The sequence below is a fragment of the Lemur catta genome, chromosome 10, assembly GCF_020740605.2.
Source record: "Lemur catta isolate mLemCat1 chromosome 10, mLemCat1.pri, whole genome shotgun sequence".
Taxonomy (NCBI): domain Eukaryota; kingdom Metazoa; phylum Chordata; class Mammalia; order Primates; family Lemuridae; genus Lemur; species Lemur catta.
This window is the reverse complement of record NC_059137.1, coordinates 4,347,258-4,366,338: the sequence shown is the minus strand read 5'-3', so window position 1 is coordinate 4,366,338 and position 19,081 is coordinate 4,347,258. Positions and strand designations below refer to the sequence as shown.

Genomic DNA, 19,081 nt, shown 5'->3' with positions numbered 1-19,081 from the left:
CTGCCTTTCCCAGAGCCGAGCACACAGTAGGCCCACAGCACACATATGGGGAGTGGAGGGGTTAGAGCTCTGGGGAAAGAGTGAACAGGCTTTTTCATGCTCCGTTTATTTCAGCTCGGTGTGGCAGTAAACCCTGGGTAGGGGCAGTGCCCGGGTGGGAGGGAGGCTGGGATTAAGAACAGACCTCAGCCCCTCGCTGTGCGTTGCAGTCACGTTTGGGGGATCTAAGAGAGTCCTTCGTCCTGGGAAAGGAGCTTCGCAGACCGGTGGGTGGTGTGGAATGTGAGCAGCCCCCACCCCCAGCCCTTCGCTTTCCTCCTGCCTGCTCCGCCCTGGCCTGACTTCATGTTTTTAGATAACATTTTCGAAAAATAGACCTTAATTTTTTTAGAGCTGTTTTAGGTTGACAGCAAAATAAAAGGAAGGCAGAGATTTTCCATGTGCTCCCTGTCCTCATACAGCACAGCCTGTCCCACTGTCACACCCCCTGGAGTGGCCCTTTTGCTACCGTGGATGAGCCCACGCTGACACGTCATCCTCACCCAAGTCCACAGTTGACAGTAGGGTTCACTCCTGGTGCCGGACATTCTGGGGGTCGAATGTATGACACGTATCCACCATGACAGTATTGTGCAGAGCAGTGTCGCCGCCCTGGAAAGCCCCTGTGCTCTGCCAAACACTAATAACGTTGTTATCTGCATATAAAACTAGTGCCTGCTCACTGCAGAGAACAGAGAAAACATGGAAAGTGACAAAGAAGAAAATAAAAATCATTTCTGATCCCATCCCCTGCCCTAAGACGACCACCATGGATGCCTGAATGTGTTTCTTTTGGTGCTTGTGGTACAGATATGCATATTTTAAACATAACACTTTGGTATCTTAATTTTTTGCAATCCAAGCTCTATCCCCTGTTAACCTTTTGGACTCTGGGGTCAGATATCTCTGAGTTCCAGTCCCAGTCATGTGTTGGGGCAGCCCTGTGACTCTGGGCAAGAGGCCCAACCTCTCTGAGCCTCCACTCCCTCATCTGTAACATGAAGGTGACGATGGCACCGCTCTTGTGGCGTTAGAGGACTGAACGAGATCCCTGCCCGGCGCACTGCGAGCCCTCGGTAACCGTGGTCTTCTTCATTCCTGCTGGGAACATTCCCAGTGGCTTGCAACGGCCTCTGACAACACGGTGCTTAACAGCTCTGTGATGTCCCGTCTCCGGACGCCGTTCTGCAGGGGAGTCCCAGGGCAGGCAGGAGACCGCAGGGAGGAGGGCGGCCCCCCCGGCGGCCGGTTCACAGTCCCGTGGAGACCGAGGCAGGGCAGGGGGAGGTGGTGAGGGCGCAGATGAAGGGCCCAGCAGCACGTGGGGAAGACGCGTCTGTCCGTCTGTCCGGGAGGGTTTGAGGAGCGTGATGGGAGACAGAAAGCCTCACCTAGCCACCTGGTGAATCTTCCCGGGTGGGAAGAGCCAGAGGGGTGCTGGCGACTAAACGTCTGGAGAGCCAGGGAGGGAAGATGCTGCACACCCAGGCGTGACTGGTGGCCCGGGGCTGCCACCGTGGTTTCCCTGGTCCCCCAGACAAGCCGTTCTCTGTGGAGTGGCCACAGTGGTGTAAAACAGGAACCAACACAGGACACGTCAAACCTGCCGAAGGCTGGCAGTGGCTCGGCCCGGCCTCATCCCACCCCTGCGCCTCTGCTCAGACCTCACGAGTTGAGGGCTTCTCAAGGTCCCGTCGGCCCCAGGGTCTTCCCTCACCCTCTTGCCTCCTTCTAGAAGGTTCTCTCCTTCTGGCCTGGCAACTTCTGATTCTCTTTGAGGTCTTAGTTTAAAACTGTTCTTCCTAGAAACCTGTCCTGCTCCCCACAGACCAGGTTAGGACCCCCGGCCCCAATACCTTCTCCTTCGTGCCTGGGGCACTTACAACAAATGAAGCTTTGTGTGATGATTATTTTTTAATTAATAGATTTTATTTTCGGAAAAGTTTTGGGTTTACAGAAAATTGAGCAGATAGTACAGAAAGTGAACCCCTTCTCCCCTGCACAGGTTTCCTTGTGAACATCTTGCATGTGACATCTGTTCTAATTATGAGCCAACTTTGATACACTGTTATTAACCGAAGCCCATAGTTTACATCGCGGTTCACTCTGTCGTACAGTCCTATGGGCTCTGACATACGCGTAGTGTTACTTTACGATGCACAGCAACATCAGTTTCACTGTCCCCCTGCGAGACCCTGTGCCCTGTCAGGGCAGGGACCCGCCTGCTTTGTTGACCGTTGCTCTCACTGTTCCCAGCTCAGAGCCTGCCACACAACAGGTGCCCTGTAAATATTTTTCTTTGCATATTTTAATAAAAAGAAGATTCTACTAAACCCGTTGTTCTGCAATTTGCTTTTTCCAAATATTGACAATATACCTTGGAAATCTTCCGGTGTCAGAATATAGAGCACTCTCTCTCTCTTTAACCTTTTATTATGGGGAATTTCCAACACACAAAAGAAGAGAGAATCTGCTGTCATGAGCCGCCATGTTCCTGTCATCCAACTTCAGTTGTCAACTGGTGGCCCTTCCTGTTTCATCTGTTCCTTTGGCCTATGTTCCCCCTCTCGGTGTTATTCTGAAGCAGATCCCAGTCATCGGATAATTTTTCATCTGTAAATATTTCTGTGTGTATCTCTCAAAGAAAAGAACTTTCAAGCCCAGGTGCGGTGGCTCAGGCCTGTAATACCAGCATTTTGGGAGGCTGAGGCAGGAGGATCACTTGAGGCCAGGAGTTTAAGACCAGCCTGGGCAACATAGCAAGACCCCCATCTCTAAAAAAAAAAAAAAAGAAAATCAGCTAGGCACCGTGGTAGCACACACCTGTAGTCCCAGCTACTCGGGAGGCCAAGACAGGAGGATCACTTGAGCCCAGGAGTTGGAGATTGCAGTGAGCTGTGATGATTCCACTGCACTCTAGCCCAGGAGACAGAGCTAGACCCTGTCTCAGAAAAAATAAAACCAACAACAAAACTTAAAAACATAACCACAATACTATCTTCACTCCTCATAAAGGTTAATTTAATATCATCAAATATAGGCAGTGTCCAAATTTCCAAGAATCTCTTAAATGTACCTTCTGTTTGTTTATCTGATTTTGCAGGTTGTTTGAACCAGGACGCAGGGGCGGTCCACGCCCCACCACCCGATGATAGGCCTTTGAGGTTTCTCTTACTCTAGGTCCCTTCTCCCTCCATCTCAGTTTTTGTCCCGTGCAATTCATCTGTTGACAAAACTGGGTCATCACTTCTGGAGTTTCCTCCAGCTGGATTGCGTCCCCTGGTGTTTGGTGTATGGCTCTGTATTTCCTGTGAATTCGTGGCCGGGCCGGAGACTTGATCTGATTCAGGTGCGACTCATTTTGGCGAGACGGCTGCGGGTGGGGGTGTGGGGACCTCTCTCTGCTCGTCTCTCGCTGTGATGCTCGGCACCTGCAGCCAGGCCTTCGTTAGGGACCACTAATGCCATCATGAAATGCTTCTATGAAAAGAAACTTCCCCTCGTCAACTTCTGGTTACCCTGCGGTACTGTCTATGTAGGACAGGAGAGATAAATGCTTGCTGCTTTCCTTTATTTACCAGTTTTCAGAATAATGAGTTGCCTATAAATATTTGAATGAACGAATGAATAATACATGTGTGGATGAACTGACAGGGGCTTGGGAGTTGGGGGTTCTTTCTGTCACGCTCAAGGGCACAGGCGTCGGCCACTGGTGACAGCAGAGGTGCAGCCTGTGGCCAGGTCCCTGTCTGCACAGTGAGGAGCTGGTGGCAGCCCTTGCCACCTGTCCGCCCACCTCAGCAAGAGGTAGGGTGATCAGAAGCTGCGTTGCTAAAAATGCAGCATCTGGGACAAAGGAGTCTCATCACTCGCCCCAGCTGAGAAGCAGGCAATCCCTGGAACCCCCATCAAAGAGGGGAGTGACCAGCGGTGAGTCCAGGGCAGCCTTCAGAAGGCGGAGTTGGTCCCTCCATGGGAGGGCGGATCTGGGCGTTTGTGTCCCGAAGGAGGTGGTGCAGGTTGGTCTGGTGGCCTCCAGGGTCCCTTCAGGCCAGCCCCTTCCCAGGCCCCTCCCCTGGGGCTCTCCTTTCCCGCAGCAAGGCCTCCCGGGAGCTCTCTGACATCTCTGCCCACCGGTGTCTCCCCAGGTGCAAGTGCAACCTGCACGCCAACCTGTGCTCCGTGCGCGAGGGCAGCCTGCAGTGCGAGTGTGAGCACAACACCACCGGCCCCGACTGCGGCAAGTGCAAGAAGAACTTCCGCACCCGCTCCTGGCGGGCCGGCTCCTACCTGCCGCTGCCCCACGGCTCTCCCAATGCCTGTATGTGTCATGCCGCACCCTGGGGCTGCGAGACAGGGTGGCTGCAGTCTCCCCTGCCTGTCAACCCCAGGAGCTCTGGATCCCACACACGACACATGCACACACACAGGCACATGCTCACAGAAATATACAAGCATGCATGCACAAATGCACATGCACAGGCACGTGTGCACATATACACACTCAAACACGTGCGTGCGCGCACACACACACACACACACACACACACTTCCCAAGACCCTCTAGCACACCTGCTTCCTGCTGAACTCTAAGCCACCCTCCAGCCCTGGCCCACAGGAGGCCCCTGGGGTCGCAGGGGTGCGGGGTGGGGAGCCCTGCTGCAGCGATCAGGATGGCCAGCACCATCGCTGATAGCGAGTGTTGCCGGGGTGCTCAGGGCCTGCTGCGTGGTCGCACCCCCTCCATCCTCAGAGTGCCCGGGAAGCTGGCCACCTGTTGTCCCTTTTCACAGAGGGTCCTCGAGGCCCTCACGGGAGCCCCCAGGCCCAGGCTCTCTGCCCAGCCCTCTCCTCTCCTCGCTCAGCCGTGCTAGGGAAGCCACCTCGAGGTCCGCCCACACACCTGTGTTGTGAGCACCCCGTGGAGGACCCCCACTCATCAGGGACCCCCAGCTTAGCCACGGGTGTCTCCGTGAAACCAGGAATCCCAGCGGGCTCCTGGGCCGCAAGTATCGGAGAGCCCAGACCCGCCCCCTCGGGGTTTCACTGGTGTCTGACCGTCAAGGACTTCGTCCGGGCCTGAGGCTGCGCCAGGCACTTTAGAAGCATGGCCTCACTCTGTCCTCACAACAACGCCACAGGGTGGGAGTGTTGCTGTCACCCACTCTCCAGAGGAGCACACTGAGGCCCGGCGAGCCTCAGGGCCCTCCCAGGGTTCACCGTGAGCTACTGGATCTGGTGGCGATGCCAGGGCTGGGCAGCAGCCTCTGCATGCTGGACTGTGCCACCCTGTCTGGGCACCCTCCCTCGATGGGTGAAAGATTTATGTGACTTTAGGCTGATCAGAGCTGAAAGCCGCTCCCAGGCCGTGACAGGCATGTCGTGCATGTGGCAGGGCAGGCAGCACAACAGGCCTTTGAAGGGACAACTTGCCGGGCACCAAATGGCACTCAGGCACTCTCAGGTCTTCAAAGGCACAGAGAGCGCTCTGGGCGACAGCCCGCCCCAGCCTGGCTCCCTCCTCCCAGGTCCCTGTCTCTGTCTCTTTGAGGCCCAGACCCTTTCTTTAACCCTTCCTTTAGTGGCTGTCACTCCCTCTCTGCCTCACAGATTCACCTCCCCTTCATCTGTCCTGTGGGGCCCCCCCACTCCTCCTCCTCCCCCGCTTCTCTCTGGCACTTCTGGCTCTGGTCCTCCGCTTGCCCTTTGCTCCTGGGAGGATTCTGCGAGGGCTTGTGTCTGTCACCTTCTGGGCACCCACAGACAGGACACATGGGAGGCCCACTGTCACTGCTCCCCCTGGCTGGACGCCACCTCCTGTCTCAGCAGGGCCATTGCCTTAGGGACCTCTCCTCGCCTCCTCCCTGCAGGGGCAGGGAGGGAGATGGCCGCCCCACCCCTGCCTGCCCAGGAAGGAGGGGTTTCTCCCGGAGCATTGGGGGCGGGGGTGAGGCTGGGGGGCTCCAGCCTGAAGCTCTCTCACCCGAGTCTCCCACCCTCTCTCGGGCTACCAGGAGAAAAGAGCCCAAGTGACACCCACACCCAGGGGGCCAAGCTTGGGGGTCACCTCGACTGGAGCCCTGTCCCACCCCCAGCATCTCTCCACTTCCCTCCCGTACCCTCCCACCTGCTCCCTGTCCCATCTTCCTGCCTGGCCACCCCGGCCCCCACCTGGCTGGCTCCTTCACCCTCCAGGGCCCAGCTCAGAGGTCCCTGGCCTCTCCGTGCCCCACCCCCAGCTTCCTGCGTGGCCCCCCAGTGAGCTTCCCTCCTCCCAGGCCTCCCTGGACTGTCCTGCTGGCCACAGCCACGGTGTCTTCCTTTTGAGACTGTGGAGGCTCCGCCTGGGATGCCTCGTCGCTGAGGCCCAGCCACACAGACAGGGGACCTGAGCCGCGTCTTGGCCGCTCCCGGCTACTGTGGCCTGCAGGAGCAGGACCGTGAGAAAACCCCCTCGTGGGTTGTTGTGAGGACCAGATGGCTCCCGCAGGGGCAGGCGTGTGCCATGCCGGGCGCTCAACGCGTGGCAGCCACTGCGATGGCGTTTCAGGAGGTTATTCGGCCGCCCCTAGTTTCTCCGATGGGAGCACACAGCACACAATTCCTCGTCCTGCACTGGAGGGCCCAAAAGTCCAAAATCTTAAAAGAGGGGTGTGTGTGAAGCTCCCGGTGGGGTGCTTGGTGCCTATCAGCATGTCCCCAAGGGTAAGTCAGGGCTCTGAGACTCAGTTTCTCCATCTGCAAAGTGGGCTAATAGCAGCTCTTCCCTCTCAGGGCCGTGGTGAGCATGAAATGGCGTAACCACCCAAGCCCAAGTTTCCTTCCCTTTGGCAGAGGGGGGGACACCTTGATGTGCCCCCTGCCACCGCCCCCCCTTAGGAAGGACACAGCCAGGCCCCTTCCTCCCAGGCAGCCAGCTGTGACCCTCTCTCTCCCCGCAGGTGCCGCTGCAGGCTCCTTTGGCAGTAAGTACACGCCTGGGTCCCCGAGGGAGGGTGACTGGCCCCCACTGCACGAGCCTCTTTGCATGTCCTGGAAAGAGCCAGAGAGAAAAGAAGGGGCTTTGGTGTCCCTCAGGCCTCTCTGCTCCCTCCTCTAATTCCACCCCATCTGCTTCTCCACCTCTCACTCCTCCCTGAGTCCCACCACGTTGTCATTGTGCTGTGGCCTTCGGCCGGCAACTCCTGTCCCCCCAGGAGCTTCATCGGTGCTGCTTTGGAACGTGGGATGGGACTTTTTGCAGGTCCCCTTGACCCCTGGGTGGGCACCTGCTCCTCTCTCACCCAGAGCTGGGAGGGGAGTCTCCTGCCAGGCAAGAGTGGGTGACCTTCCTCACCCACCAGGGCAGAATCCACCCCCAGCCCGAACGTGGGGCGCAGCCTCCCTCTGGCAGCCCCTGCAGTGGCTTGGCTGTGGGGAGGCTGGGGTGGCTGCCAGCCCTGCCCTGGTCATGCGGGCCAGCTCAGGGCCCAGGGCATGGCAGACTGAGGAGGGGACATCTGCAGGAGGCCCTGAGCGCTCTCGAGGAGGGGGAGGGCAGGCGTGGGTGCCCACGGTGGTCCGCGGGCATCGTCCAGACAGCCCGGGGAGCACTCACCGAGCCCGGGCTCAGCTCTCAGCTGATCCCTGCAGGCCCCGCCACCCGTCCGCGCTGAGCCGGCAGGAAACCACTGGCCAACCCCAAATCTCAGAAATGCTTCTGGGTGTGCCATCACCCTCCACCCTCTGTGGGGCTCCAAGTCACGCAGGTGGTCCCTCCCGACCCGGCTGTCCCCGCTGGGGCGCAGAGGGAAGCTGTCCCCTGGAGGGGACGCGGATCTGCACAGCATCGTAAGTTACATCTCTGGGTGATCTCAGCCCTGCTGACTTCCGCACCCTCTCGCTTTTCCGATCTCTCTCCAGGCATCGGCAGGTCCCAGAAAGACCCTGTCCCCAAAGGCCCTATGGCCACCGAGGCCACCGTGGCCATGAGGGGGGGACCCACCACTCCTGCCCCCTCCACATCCACTGCCGGGGCCCCCACGGCCCCCAGCACCCCACAGCCCACAGGTGGGTGCCAGAAGACAGCCAGTGGCCCCTGCTGTCCCGCCTGCTCCTGCTTCTAGCCTGAGTCCCTGCCTGTCTGTGGGGGGGTAGCCCTGGGGAGAGCAGGGGCTTGGGTCTTAGCGTACAGATGCTAGAACCCTAGAGCCACAAGGGCAGGGACCAAAGGGGCCTCCAGGCCGTCTGGGCCAACCTGTCACCAGGCCCCAACCCGGGGATCCAGGGCCCAGTTCAAGCTCCAGAAAGCTTCTTCCTGCCTCCTCTCGCCTTGCTCAGAAGGGCCCCACACCAGTGTGGTCAAACGGACAGGGGACTTGGCAGCGAGGCCACCCTGACATTCAGCCAAAGATGGGGTCTTGTCTCCCGATGGGCCTTCTGCCTTCGTGTTCCCTGGAGCTGGCCCAGGCCCTGGCCCCAGACCCCAGGGGCCCGTCTGTCCCCAGGCTCTTTGCAGCCCAGCCGACCATGGGGCTGGACGGAGCAGGGTTAGCCCAGAAGGCAAACCTGTCCGCTCGCAAGGCAGGAGCCTCTGGAGCCGGGTTGGACACCTGGACTGCTGGGCCCCGGGGGCTGTGCGCAGGGCCGGGCAGGGGCAGCGGCTGCAGACAGGCATGGAAACCGGGTGGTTCTCGAGGCTTGGGGTGGGCCCTGGGTGCATCTGGACAGTCTCGCCAGACTCTGCCTATGGTAGGTGCCCAGAATCGGAATGGACTTGTCCTTTCAAGGTGCCAGGAAGATGGTGGCTGAGGGGACTTCTTCCTAGTCCCAGCCAGGGAGGGGCGGGAGGGGCACCCTGATGGCGTGCCCCCACCCTGCAGGGTGGACCGGCGGGGGCTTCTTACTCTTGGGGCAGTGTCCTTCCTCTCCGATTCGAGGAGACCTGCCTCGACACTCCCTCCCCGTGGAGGGGTGGCATTTCTCAAGGGCAGAGACCCCTCCCCCTCCATCAGCCGTGGGACCCAGCCACGCTCAGCCTCTCTTCCCCCTGGCCTGTTGGGGGTGGGGCGCTCAGTCTCCCCAGGCCGGTGGCCACCTAGAGAGAGTGCTGTCCTCCCTGTCATCTCACAGCATGTCACACCCCCTTCCCCATCCCTCCTCCTCCACCAGAGGCATCTGCAGGAAGCAGGGCCTGGCCAGGAGATTGGAGGATTCTGGGGAGCCTCCTGGACCAGAAATCCTCCTTGGGGTGGGGGGCAAGAGAGTTCTGGGCCTCGGACATAGGGTGGCCGAGCTGTGTGAGCCTGCGGTGGGCAGAGGGAGCAAAAATGGCCACGGCAGGTCCTGGGTCTGCCTCCACATGGGTGTGTCTGGGTGGAGGCCAGGTACTATCGCACACGTGTGAGCACACGCATGCACACGCACGCCACGCACACGCATACAGTTGAGGAAGCTCGCGTCCATTTTCAGAGCTGCTTCTGGTTTGGTGCAAGGGCAGCCACAGGGCAGACTGAGCGAAGTTGGGAGTGAAAGAGGAAAAGTCAGAGGCCAGAGTGGTGAATCCAGAAGAGGTGAGGCTTAAATTGCGAGGGTCCCCAGGACGTGGTCAGCTCCACCTGTGCCAGCAGAGGGGCACTAGGGAAGGAGGTGGCTCCAATGTGACAGTCTGTGGCCGGAGCAGCCACCGCCCAGAGCCCCCATTAATAGCAGTGATCATTCCAGTTGCTCAGAGCCGACCTCAAATGATCATATTCCTTGTGGCTCCGGGAGGTGGAGGCTGCTATTGTCCTGGTCCCAAAGGGAGGAAACTGAGGCTCAGGAAGCAGCAGCTGGATTTTATGGTATGTAAACTATGCCTCAATAAAGCTGTTCTAACAGAAGAAAAGAGAAAGAAAAGCAGCAGCTGCCCAAGGTGCGGGACTGTGAAGGTGCTCGGACAGGACTCGAGCTCAGCGGGCTGCCCCAGCCCTGCCACCCGCCACCCAGTGCCCCTGCCCCAAGGCCTGGGGCTATGAGGTGGAGCCACCTTTAAGGCCTGCCTTGCACGGCTCCCAAATTCAGAATGAACAGACCGGGCTGCCATCTGGTCTCGGCACAGGACACAGGCCACTGCCAGAACTTGCTTCCCGAATGCCTGAGCGTGTCCCTGGGGGCCCAGCGGGGAGCCCTTCCCTCCACAGCCCCCAGTCCCCAAAGGTCCTGAGTCTCTCCTGGCGCCTCCCAACCGTCCAGCAGGCCCAAGCCCATGGCCCAGATGTTTCTCCCCCTGCCAGTGTCAAGCTGTCGGGAGAACAGCGCCTGCTGGGCAGAAAATGCCCCTCAACACCACTAATCCCACCCCAGGCCCGGCCTGTGAGGGCGGGAGACAGACTCCAAAGCAAAACGCCTCCGGGCAGGTTCTGTGCGGCTCTAATTAAGCCCTTGCCAATTTGGGTCTGGCGGCCTCTCCTCGCTGAACAGCACATTAGTGTCAATTTGATGTCCAAAGGCTCCCAGCTCCCGGCTGGAAAGTCTGTACTTCTTAGCTGGTAGATTTCCTTTTTCTTCCCCCACCAACCATCACCAGGTGTAATCCCTTGAAGAAGCAGGAAGCGGCAGACCCCTCCCCTGTCCCTCTGGGTTGGTCCTTTGAAATGCGGCCAGGCAGCTCCCAGCCCCCCTCCCCGGCTGTGTGTGCAGTTAGCCCAGGGGTGGGGCACTGTGGCATCTGGGGTTGCGATTCCTGGTGAAAATGGGCCCGAACCAGGGAGCGGGGAGGTGGAAGGGCGGCGGCCAGGCAGGTGAGTGGGATAATGGAGGAAGCACCTGTCCCTGGCCTGGGGCGGGAGGGGAGGCCTGCCAGGACCTCTGCACAGGCCTGAGATCTTGGCCAGAACACACACTCTGCTCTGCAGCCGTTAGCCAGGGACGGGACCTGGTCTAATTCTGCCCCTCAGTTGGAACGGGGGCCACACAGGGAGGGCAGAAGAGTCCCCCAAACCAGATGTCCCGCTGAAGAGAAAACCGCCTAAAGTGCGCAGGTGCTCAGGCATGGCGGCCCCTGCCCTCTGCTTCAAGCCTGCGTGCGCCCTCCACAGGCTGCTGTAGTGTGTAGATTTAGACTAGTTCTTTTGGCCAGTGTAGACAGAGCCTCTCCTACAGCTGCTTCTTATAAAGGGCCTGAGGGGGTGCGTGTGATGCCTCGGTGTGTCCCCAGGCCCCTCCGCCCATAACTTCGTTTCTTCTCTTCTCCCTGCAAGGGTGGACCAGGCCGCCCACCCCCCGGCCCCAGGTATCCTCCAGCGCAGCAGGTACGGGGGGGCAAGGCCTGCCATGGGCCTGAGACCCCAGGGAGCCCCTTCTTAGATCCTTAGCACCCCTCGTAGTGGAAGTAGCAGGTGCATGTGGTGGGGACCCGGGCGGGAGGCGACCGCAGGAGCTGCGCGCAGACGGTGCGGGGGAGCCGGGGACCCCCAAACCCAGGCTCTTCTCACCCACACCCCTCCGAGGGCTTCGGAGTCGAGTGGGGACCCTCCCTCTCCGGCCACGCTTGCCCCCAGGACGCCTGGGCGGCCGGTGGAGCCCAGACGGGGTGAGCGCCCCGCGCGGCAGCTGGGGCAGCCGGGCCTGCGGGAGGGCGACGTGGCACCCGGAGGGGAGGCGGGGGCAGCGGTGGGCCCGACGGGGACGCCGCGGCTGAACGCGGGCAGGGAGGCTCGGCGGGAGGCCCTGACCACCGAGCCGAGAGCCGCGCTGTCCCACTGCTTGGGAGGAGACACGCACTGGCGCCTGCCCGACTCTCCGGGGAGGGCCGCTGTCCCGGCCCAGCTCGCCTGCTCCGGGACCCCAGGCCCTGGCTCCGCCCCCAGCCCCGCACGCTCCCCTCCGTGCCCGACCACGAGCAGTGAGCAGGGCTTCGCGCGCCCTCTGCTGGCAGGCGGCTCCGGCGCTGGGACCACAATTAGTGAGAGCCCAAGGTTCGGTGCCTAGCAACCCGGAGGACCCGGAGTCGGGCGTCCTCTGGTGATGGAGACAGGTAGAGCCGCTGGAGCCATCACTTCCGTGCCCTGGACCAGCTGAGGCACCACAGACTCCCAAAGGGAAGCCAAGGCAGTGACACTCCGGGACAGAGGGATGCTTGCCCACAATGTGGGGTTCGGGCCCGGGGGGGTCCCTGGGCAGGGGAAGACAGGCGTCATCGGTGTTCATGGCTTGACAACACTTGCCAGTGGGAATTCAGAGACGGTAAAGGACTCACTCTGGCTGGAGCAGGGAGTTTGCTCCAGAAAGGAAGGGAGATGCCAAAGTCTTAAAAACCAGGTTTAGAGTTCCCGGGGAGTTTGGAGGGGTGAGGGGGAGAGCAAGGGGAAGGGCCTGCAGAGCGATGCTGTCAGTCTGTCAAAAAGCTGCTCAACATTCAAGGAGGTCCTAGCATGGTGTGGGGTGTTGGAGGACACAGAAGTCATTGGCGGGTTACTCCAGGCAGATGTGCAGGTGGTCCTAGGGAGGGGACCCAGGGCAGGGCTGGTGCAGGCTCCTGGGTGTGCTGTGTCATGTTCCAGCAAGTGGAAAACGTGTCTCCCTCCCTGGGCTCTCAGAGGGGCCTGGCTCCCAACCCAAGGGCTCTGTGCTTTGGGGCCAGAGTGGCCTCTCCCTGCTTCAAATCCGGGCAGGGGACGAGGCTGCCCCAGAGCTGGCCCGGGGTGCCTTGGAAGCCTTTTCCAGGCAGCTGGACCATGGCAGATGAAAGAGCCTGTTTCTCATCTCTCCAAGCCATGGGCACGTCCGCCTCTGCCCCTGTCCCTGCTAAGGGCTCCATACTCTTCCAGCTCAAGCCCAAATCTCCTCAAGTGATGCCTATTGAAGAATTCCAAGGTAAGAGGGCCCGGGGCCAGATCAGCCCTTCCTGCCTCCTCTTCCCCCATCTCCACTGAGGATGAAGGGCTGGCACCTGGCTCAGAAAACCCTCCTGGAGTAGCTGGGTCAAGGTCAGACGGAGTCTCTCCTCCCTCCCCAAGGGAGCTGGGAGCAGGTATGAGTCAGAAGCCAACTCGGGCACAGGAGGCAGGCACACAGCAGGCAGAGCAGGTGCCAGAAATAACCTGTCCTGGCTCCCCTGGGAGGTGGGCCCAGGGGCCCGTCTTGGTTGAAGCAGAATCTGGGCCACACGGGTCACCAGCACTGCTCTCTGGGACTCTTGGAGGATGCCTCGCCTCCTCGTTGACTCTGGAGGGGAAAGGCAAGGGGGCAGGGCCGGGGGCCCACGAGTGGGAATGCCGCCTCCTCTCCTGGCACACCTCACAGGCAGTTTCTCCAGGACCTGAAGTGCCCTGGCCCCCGAGACCCGGGTCAGCGCCCCCATCACAAGGGAGGTTGGGTGCTCTAGAGATCCACGGGGCTTCAGGAGGGTGGCGGGTGCCCTTCCTTGCATGGGGCAGTCACATCAGCTCTCTTGCTTGGGGTCAGGAGGTGTTGAGTCCCTTAGGAGGGACACCCAAGGACGGCCTTAACCCTCCTCACCGAACCCCACCCCTCCAGGATGTTGGGGGACCCACCTCCAAGCGCTGAGAGCCCTGCCCAGGCGGTCCTGGCACTGGCCCGGTCCATGCAGCAGAGCCCGCTGTGCAGGGCTGGCCTGAGGACTGTGGGGGGGAGGGGAGGAGGCAGCGGGACAGTGCGGGAATGGAGACTGGTCCTGGGTGTGGAGCCGCGTGCCTCCAGGAGCAGCAAGTCAGAAGCCAGGCCAGGGCCCGGGGGAGGCAGGCAGATGCCCAGGTCCTGCAAAACAGACAAACTGTGGGCAGCTCAGGCTAATGAGAAAGGGTGGGCATTTTCCTCCCAACCGTCTTCCAAAGCAGCATGGGAGGAAGCTCCTGGCCCACTGCGCCTTGTGCAGCTTTCACGCACACACTCGCTCGTCCGTGGGGTCGCTGAGGACACAGTGGTGGTGCTGTGAACCCAGCCGCCACCTGCCCCGAGCACACAGTCTGGCGGCATGACCCCGTCCTTGCATAAACCGCTTTCCAATGACTTTGACACGTGGGCATCCTTCAGAGAGCACTTGGCCCTGGCGCCCGGCCAAGTGTCAGCAGGTGCCCACTGGCCCCCGTCCCCTGCCCGCAGAGCCAGGCGGGAACTCCTGGGCCTACTCAGCCTCTCTTTCAGGCTGGAAACGGGCAGGCCTGTGTCTTCCCAAACGCCATGGGGGGGTCAGAGACCCAGGGCATCTTCCAGGTCCTTCTCCAAGACGCCTCCCTCCCTCCCTGCATGTCCTGGGGGAGTCCTTAATATGCCTGTGCCTCAGTTTCCCCGAATGCTCACTGACCGTCAGTGTTTCTCCCGCTTGGCTGGCCTAGACTGTGAGTGCTACGGCCACTCCAACCGCTGCAGCTACATCGACTTCCTGAACGTGGTGACCTGCGTCAGCTGCAAGCACAACACGAGAGGCCAGCACTGCCAGCACTGCCGTCTGGGCTACTACCGCAACGGCTCGGCCGAGCTGGACGACGAGAACGTCTGTATCGGTGAGAGGGCGCGGATGTGGCTCGGGGAACTCGCTGGAAAGCCCATGGGGCACATGGCACTGTTAGGTCTGGAGACCCCTGTGTCAGAACCAGCTGGGTAGGCTGCGGGAATTCCAGTTCCAGGGCCCATGCCAGCTGGGCGTCTGTAGGACAGAAGCCCCCAGAATCTGCTCTGTTAGTGGCCTCCCCGTGCAGTTCTCCCCCAGGCACTGGGGTTGCAGAGCCACAAGTCTGAGTCAAAGGCTGGGTTCTAGAGACTGCCGTGCTGCGTGCCTTTGGGCACGTCCCTGCCCCTCTCTGGGCCTCGGCTCTTCCGCACGTAAAGTCAGCAGGTGGATCAGATCAAAGGTTTTCCACCCTTTTTGCTGCTGAAACTTTTCCTCAAATGCTTTCCAAGCAAAGGTCCAGCTGCGCTTGGCCCTGGTAGGCCCCGCCCAGGCTCTGCCCCGGAGCTGGCTTTGAGCTAAGGGAGTAATCCATCAGGCCCCGTGCAGGGGACACACCGTCCCAAAGGCCAAACACATGACCCTCCACCACACAGCCTGGAGGGGCTGCCCACCACTCCCTGCCCCTGTCTCCAGGACAGCCCCCTTGGGGTTGTCCGCCACCCCCACCCAGCCAGACCCCTGGGACCCTGGTGGCCACCGCCAGCAGGCCAGCTCTGGCGGCAGAGAAGAGGCTCCTGCAAGGCTGGAGCTGTCAGCCTGAAATATGGCGGTGGCCTCCAGATAATTCCATCAACTCTAAAGTGATCAAGATGAAATTGTGCTGCGACATTACGCGAGGCCAGCTGCAGGGACAGGGCAGGAGCTCTGGATCCAATTAGAGGTGCCGCCACCCAGGCTCCCTCCTTCTCTCCCTCTCTCTGCCTCACCCCCAGGCCCAGCACTGGGCTTCAAGGACTTCCAGAGCAGGGGACATGAGCCCCTCCCACGGAGCAGAGGCCCAGGGAAACCAACTGGGGCCGGGTGGGAGGAGGGGTAGGCCTCTGGGGCTGCTCCTCCAGCGCCCTGGAAAGGAGCTACAGATGGGGCCATCCCCCCCCCCGCCCGCCCGCCACAGCCCCATGGACACATACGTGCCCCGTGGCCTCTGCTGAGGCGCCTGCCACCTGTCAGTGTCATAGCTCTTTGGGTCTGGGAAAGATCCAGCCCCTTCCCCTCCAGTTGCCCAGAGAGGGGAAGAGGCTGGCCCAGGCCATACCGGCGCCAGGGCCAGCGGAGGGAGAGGGGTTGTCGAATGCCAGGGAAGGAAGGCAGGACTCCTGGAGGTCTGGACACCCCAGGCAGACCCGGCCGCCATCCAGCGGAGGCATTTCCCGGAGGATGCCAGGGAGACCTGGCTGCGAGGGACGCGGGGCCAGGCGAGGTGCGGGGACGGCGCCCAGAGGTTGCCTGACCATAGTGCATGTGTCCTGCAGAGTGTAACTGCAACCAGATCGGCTCTGTGCACGACCGGTGCAACGAGACCGGCTTCTGCGAGTGCCGCGAGGGCGCGGCGGGGCCCAAGTGCGACGACTGCCTCCCCACGCACTACTGGCGCCAAGGCTGCTACCGTGAGTGGGCGCTGCCGGGGGCGGGGGGGCGCCCGGGGACGGGGAAAGGGCGGGGCCTGGCGCTGCCGGGGGCGGGGGGGCGCCCGGGGACGGGGAAAGGGCGGGGCCTGGCGCTGCCGGGGGCGGGGCCGGCGCAGGCGGGCCCCGGCGGGACCTGCGGGAAGGGCCGAGCCGTGATCGGCAGGGGTTTGCGGGGAGCTTTGTCCGAGCGGGCGCTGGCCGCGGGCAGAGCGTGGAAAGGCGCTCCAGGCGCACGGAACAGCATGCGCAAAGCCCCGGAGACAGCGGATTAGCGCGAAGAAGCGCGCCGCGGCCGCGGGGCGGGAGCGGGCAGGGCGGGGCTCGCGCCCCTGGTACCATCCACACGGGACGCTGCGGTGCGCCCGAGCCTCCTATCCCCGCCGGGCCCGGCCGCGCCCCCGGGGGTTCCCACGTCCCGTCGCAGAAGCTCCAGGCGGGGGACCAGGCCGCCGCCCGCGTTCACTGCCCGCTCTGCCCGCAGCCAACGTGTGCGACGACGACCAGCTGCTGTGCCAGAACGGCGGCACCTGCGTGCAGAACCAGCGCTGCGCCTGCCCGCGCGGCTACACCGGCGTGCGCTGCGAGCAGCCCCGCTGCGACCGCGACGACGGCGGCGGCGGCGGCCCGGACTGCGACCGCGCGCCCGGGGCTGCCGCGCGCCCCGCCCCCCTGCTCGGCTGCCTGCTGCTGCTGGGGCTGGCCGCGCGCCTGGGCCGCTGAGCCCTGCGGGGCTGGGGTCCCGGGGACCGGCCGGCGTCCCAGGCCGGCGGCGAGAAGGGTGCGGCCCGGCTGCTCCCAGGTGCTACTCGGCAGTCCTCCCGCCACGCAGCGGCGGCGATCTCGGGTTTAGTTTTTCTTTTGTATTACCCGCCGTCCTTCCTTTTTTTTTTTTTTTGCTGGCGGTGAGACGGGGTCGGGAGAAACGCTGCTCGCCCAGCACCCCCAAGTCCTGCCTCCCCACACTTGCGCACAGGACTGTTGCAGACACCCCTGCGCCTGTCCCGGGTTCGCCATCAGCTGCGGACCCGGAACCCCAGTTGCCTACAACTCTAGTCGCTGACTTGATTCTCTTTTATATTATTTTCCTTGCAACCCACCAGAACTCAGGCCCCACTGAGGCCTGGTGACCGAGGACCTCACCGTCGCGGGGAGGGGTAGAAGGAAGGGTTGGGAGGGCTGGAAACTTCGTTTTGTAGAGAACTATTTTTGTTTGTATTAACTGCCCCCTGCAAGGAGGGACATGGGTGGGAATGCTGGTCACCAGGGGGTTGATGGTGTATAATCCGACAGAGTAAAGAGTCGCTCACTGCTGCCTCCAGGGCCTGTTTTCTTTCTGTGTTGGTGGACCCTGGGCAGGTTTGGGGTTCAAAGAGGCACCCGCAAAATAGCCTTGACACGGTTGTGCTCTCAGGGCTGCCACTTCCCCAGGCCTTTCTGAGTGAGAGCAGGTGGCCCTCCTCTTGCAGGTTTGGCTGGCAGAGCTCTCCCACCCCTTGGCCAGTCTGAGAAGTTATCTCCTTCCTTTCCCTAAAAAAACAAAAACAAACCAGAGTTCATTGGCATTTTTCTGCAGAAGTCCAAGGGAAGTGACTCAGGGAGGGTCCCAGTACAGACGGAAGTCCGGGCTCTGCTGTGTAACTCCAGGGCTGCCCAGGACGGATGTGTCCTCTCAGCCCTGTTGGACCTGGAGCCTCACGTCCAGCATCAGGTTGTGCATAACCCACAGCTGCAGTGGCGGCCACTGGCTCCTTCCTGTGGCCGGTGCTGGCCAGAGAGTCCCTGGTGGTCCAGACAGGCGGAGGTGGGCAGTGCAGAGATGCAAGGCAGGTCACCCTGCCTTTGCCTTCTGAAGATCAGGGCAGGTGGCAGAGGGGACCTGGGCAACCTGGGAGTGTTGAGAGGAAGCCCCTAAGAATCCAGGGCTCATCAGATCGGGCACTTGCTACTAGAGGACTGGGTGTGTTTCTCCAGCCCCACGCCATGTCTCCAGCCCTGGGGTCACATGTCCTCCTGAGAAGGTCCAGCTTCCCTCTGCACCAGTGACCACAACATACCTCTGAGCAGCCCTACAGAGTCTGTCCTGGCTCCTAACTGCTCCCACTGCCCCCACCTGCAGGTACCCTCTGGCACTGGCTTCAGCCAGCTGCAGCTGCTCTTTCCAAGCTGTGGGGTTTCGACCTGAGTCCTTCCTGCAAGTCCCCAAAGCAAAGCTAAAACCGAGTTGAACAAAACTTGGCCGTGGGAAGAACAAGAGATTACAGTGCAGAAAAGGAGGGGGAGTCACAACTGGATACTAAATGGGACTTACAGCACCCCAAGGCCAAATGCCACACCCCCACCCCGCCTCCTCTCGAACTCCTGTCCCCAGCACCAGGTTGCAGGGGCAGCTCCCAGCCCCCAAAGGAAGTGCCTTGTTATCCTTGGCTTCCCCTGCTCCATCCTCATCTTCCTCCTTATTAATAGAAGCCCACTTAGAGGGACCCAAAGTGCTGATAAAACGAAACACATCTCTGGGGCTGTTGTGGGTAGGAGCAGCCATGTGATGTAGCAGGAGTGATGGCTGGGCTTCCAGAAAGTTCCTTAAAAGCCACCTCTCCACAAAGCCTCAGTTGGCCAAGTTTGGGGCTCTGGCCTTTCTCCAGTGCCCCTCCCCCTGGTCTTGAGTCAGCAGGGTGGGGGAGGAGCCACCCTGTGGCCCCCCAGAAGGAGAGCAGTGGTCCCCTCAGCGGGGGGGGGAGCCAGGGGAGAACAAGCTGCCTTTCTGAGGACCCAGCAGAGCCTGGGACACCAGCCCTGATGCTGGCCTCTGCACTTCTTAATGTGTGAGAAAAAATAAACCTTGATGTGATTAAAACACTGGAATTTGGGTTTTCTGTTTCATGCAGACTTACCAATTCCTACGTTCTTGGTCCTCCCACTTGGTGTCCAGGCGCCCTGAGTCTGCTGTGGCCAGAGAGAGGCTAACGCATCCCGTTCCTTGCCA

General features: G+C 61.2%; 1 protein-coding gene across 3 annotated transcripts in view; it reads left to right on the top strand.

The window, feature by feature from the left end:
* Positions 1 to 17,411, top strand: part of NTNG2 (netrin G2) — a 64,406-nt gene extending 46,995 nt beyond the window's left edge. For 2 of the 3 annotated variants that reach the window (XM_045563697.1, XM_045563696.1), the window contains 5 exons: positions 4,188 to 4,360; positions 6,981 to 7,004; positions 14,355 to 14,522; positions 15,943 to 16,077; positions 16,580 to 17,411. In XM_045563697.1, the coding sequence (XP_045419653.1) occupies positions 4,188 to 4,360; positions 6,981 to 7,004; positions 14,355 to 14,522; positions 15,943 to 16,077; positions 16,580 to 16,818 (739 nt within the window). In that variant the 3' untranslated portion in view covers positions 16,819 to 17,411. Of the gene's footprint in view, positions 1 to 4,187; positions 4,361 to 6,980; positions 7,005 to 7,941; positions 8,089 to 9,741; positions 9,861 to 11,258; positions 11,640 to 14,354; positions 14,523 to 15,942; positions 16,078 to 16,579 lie in introns of those variants that run through there. The other variant, XM_045563698.1, reaches the window with a different exon arrangement.
* The last annotated feature ends 1,670 nt before the right edge of the window (positions 17,412 to 19,081 follow it).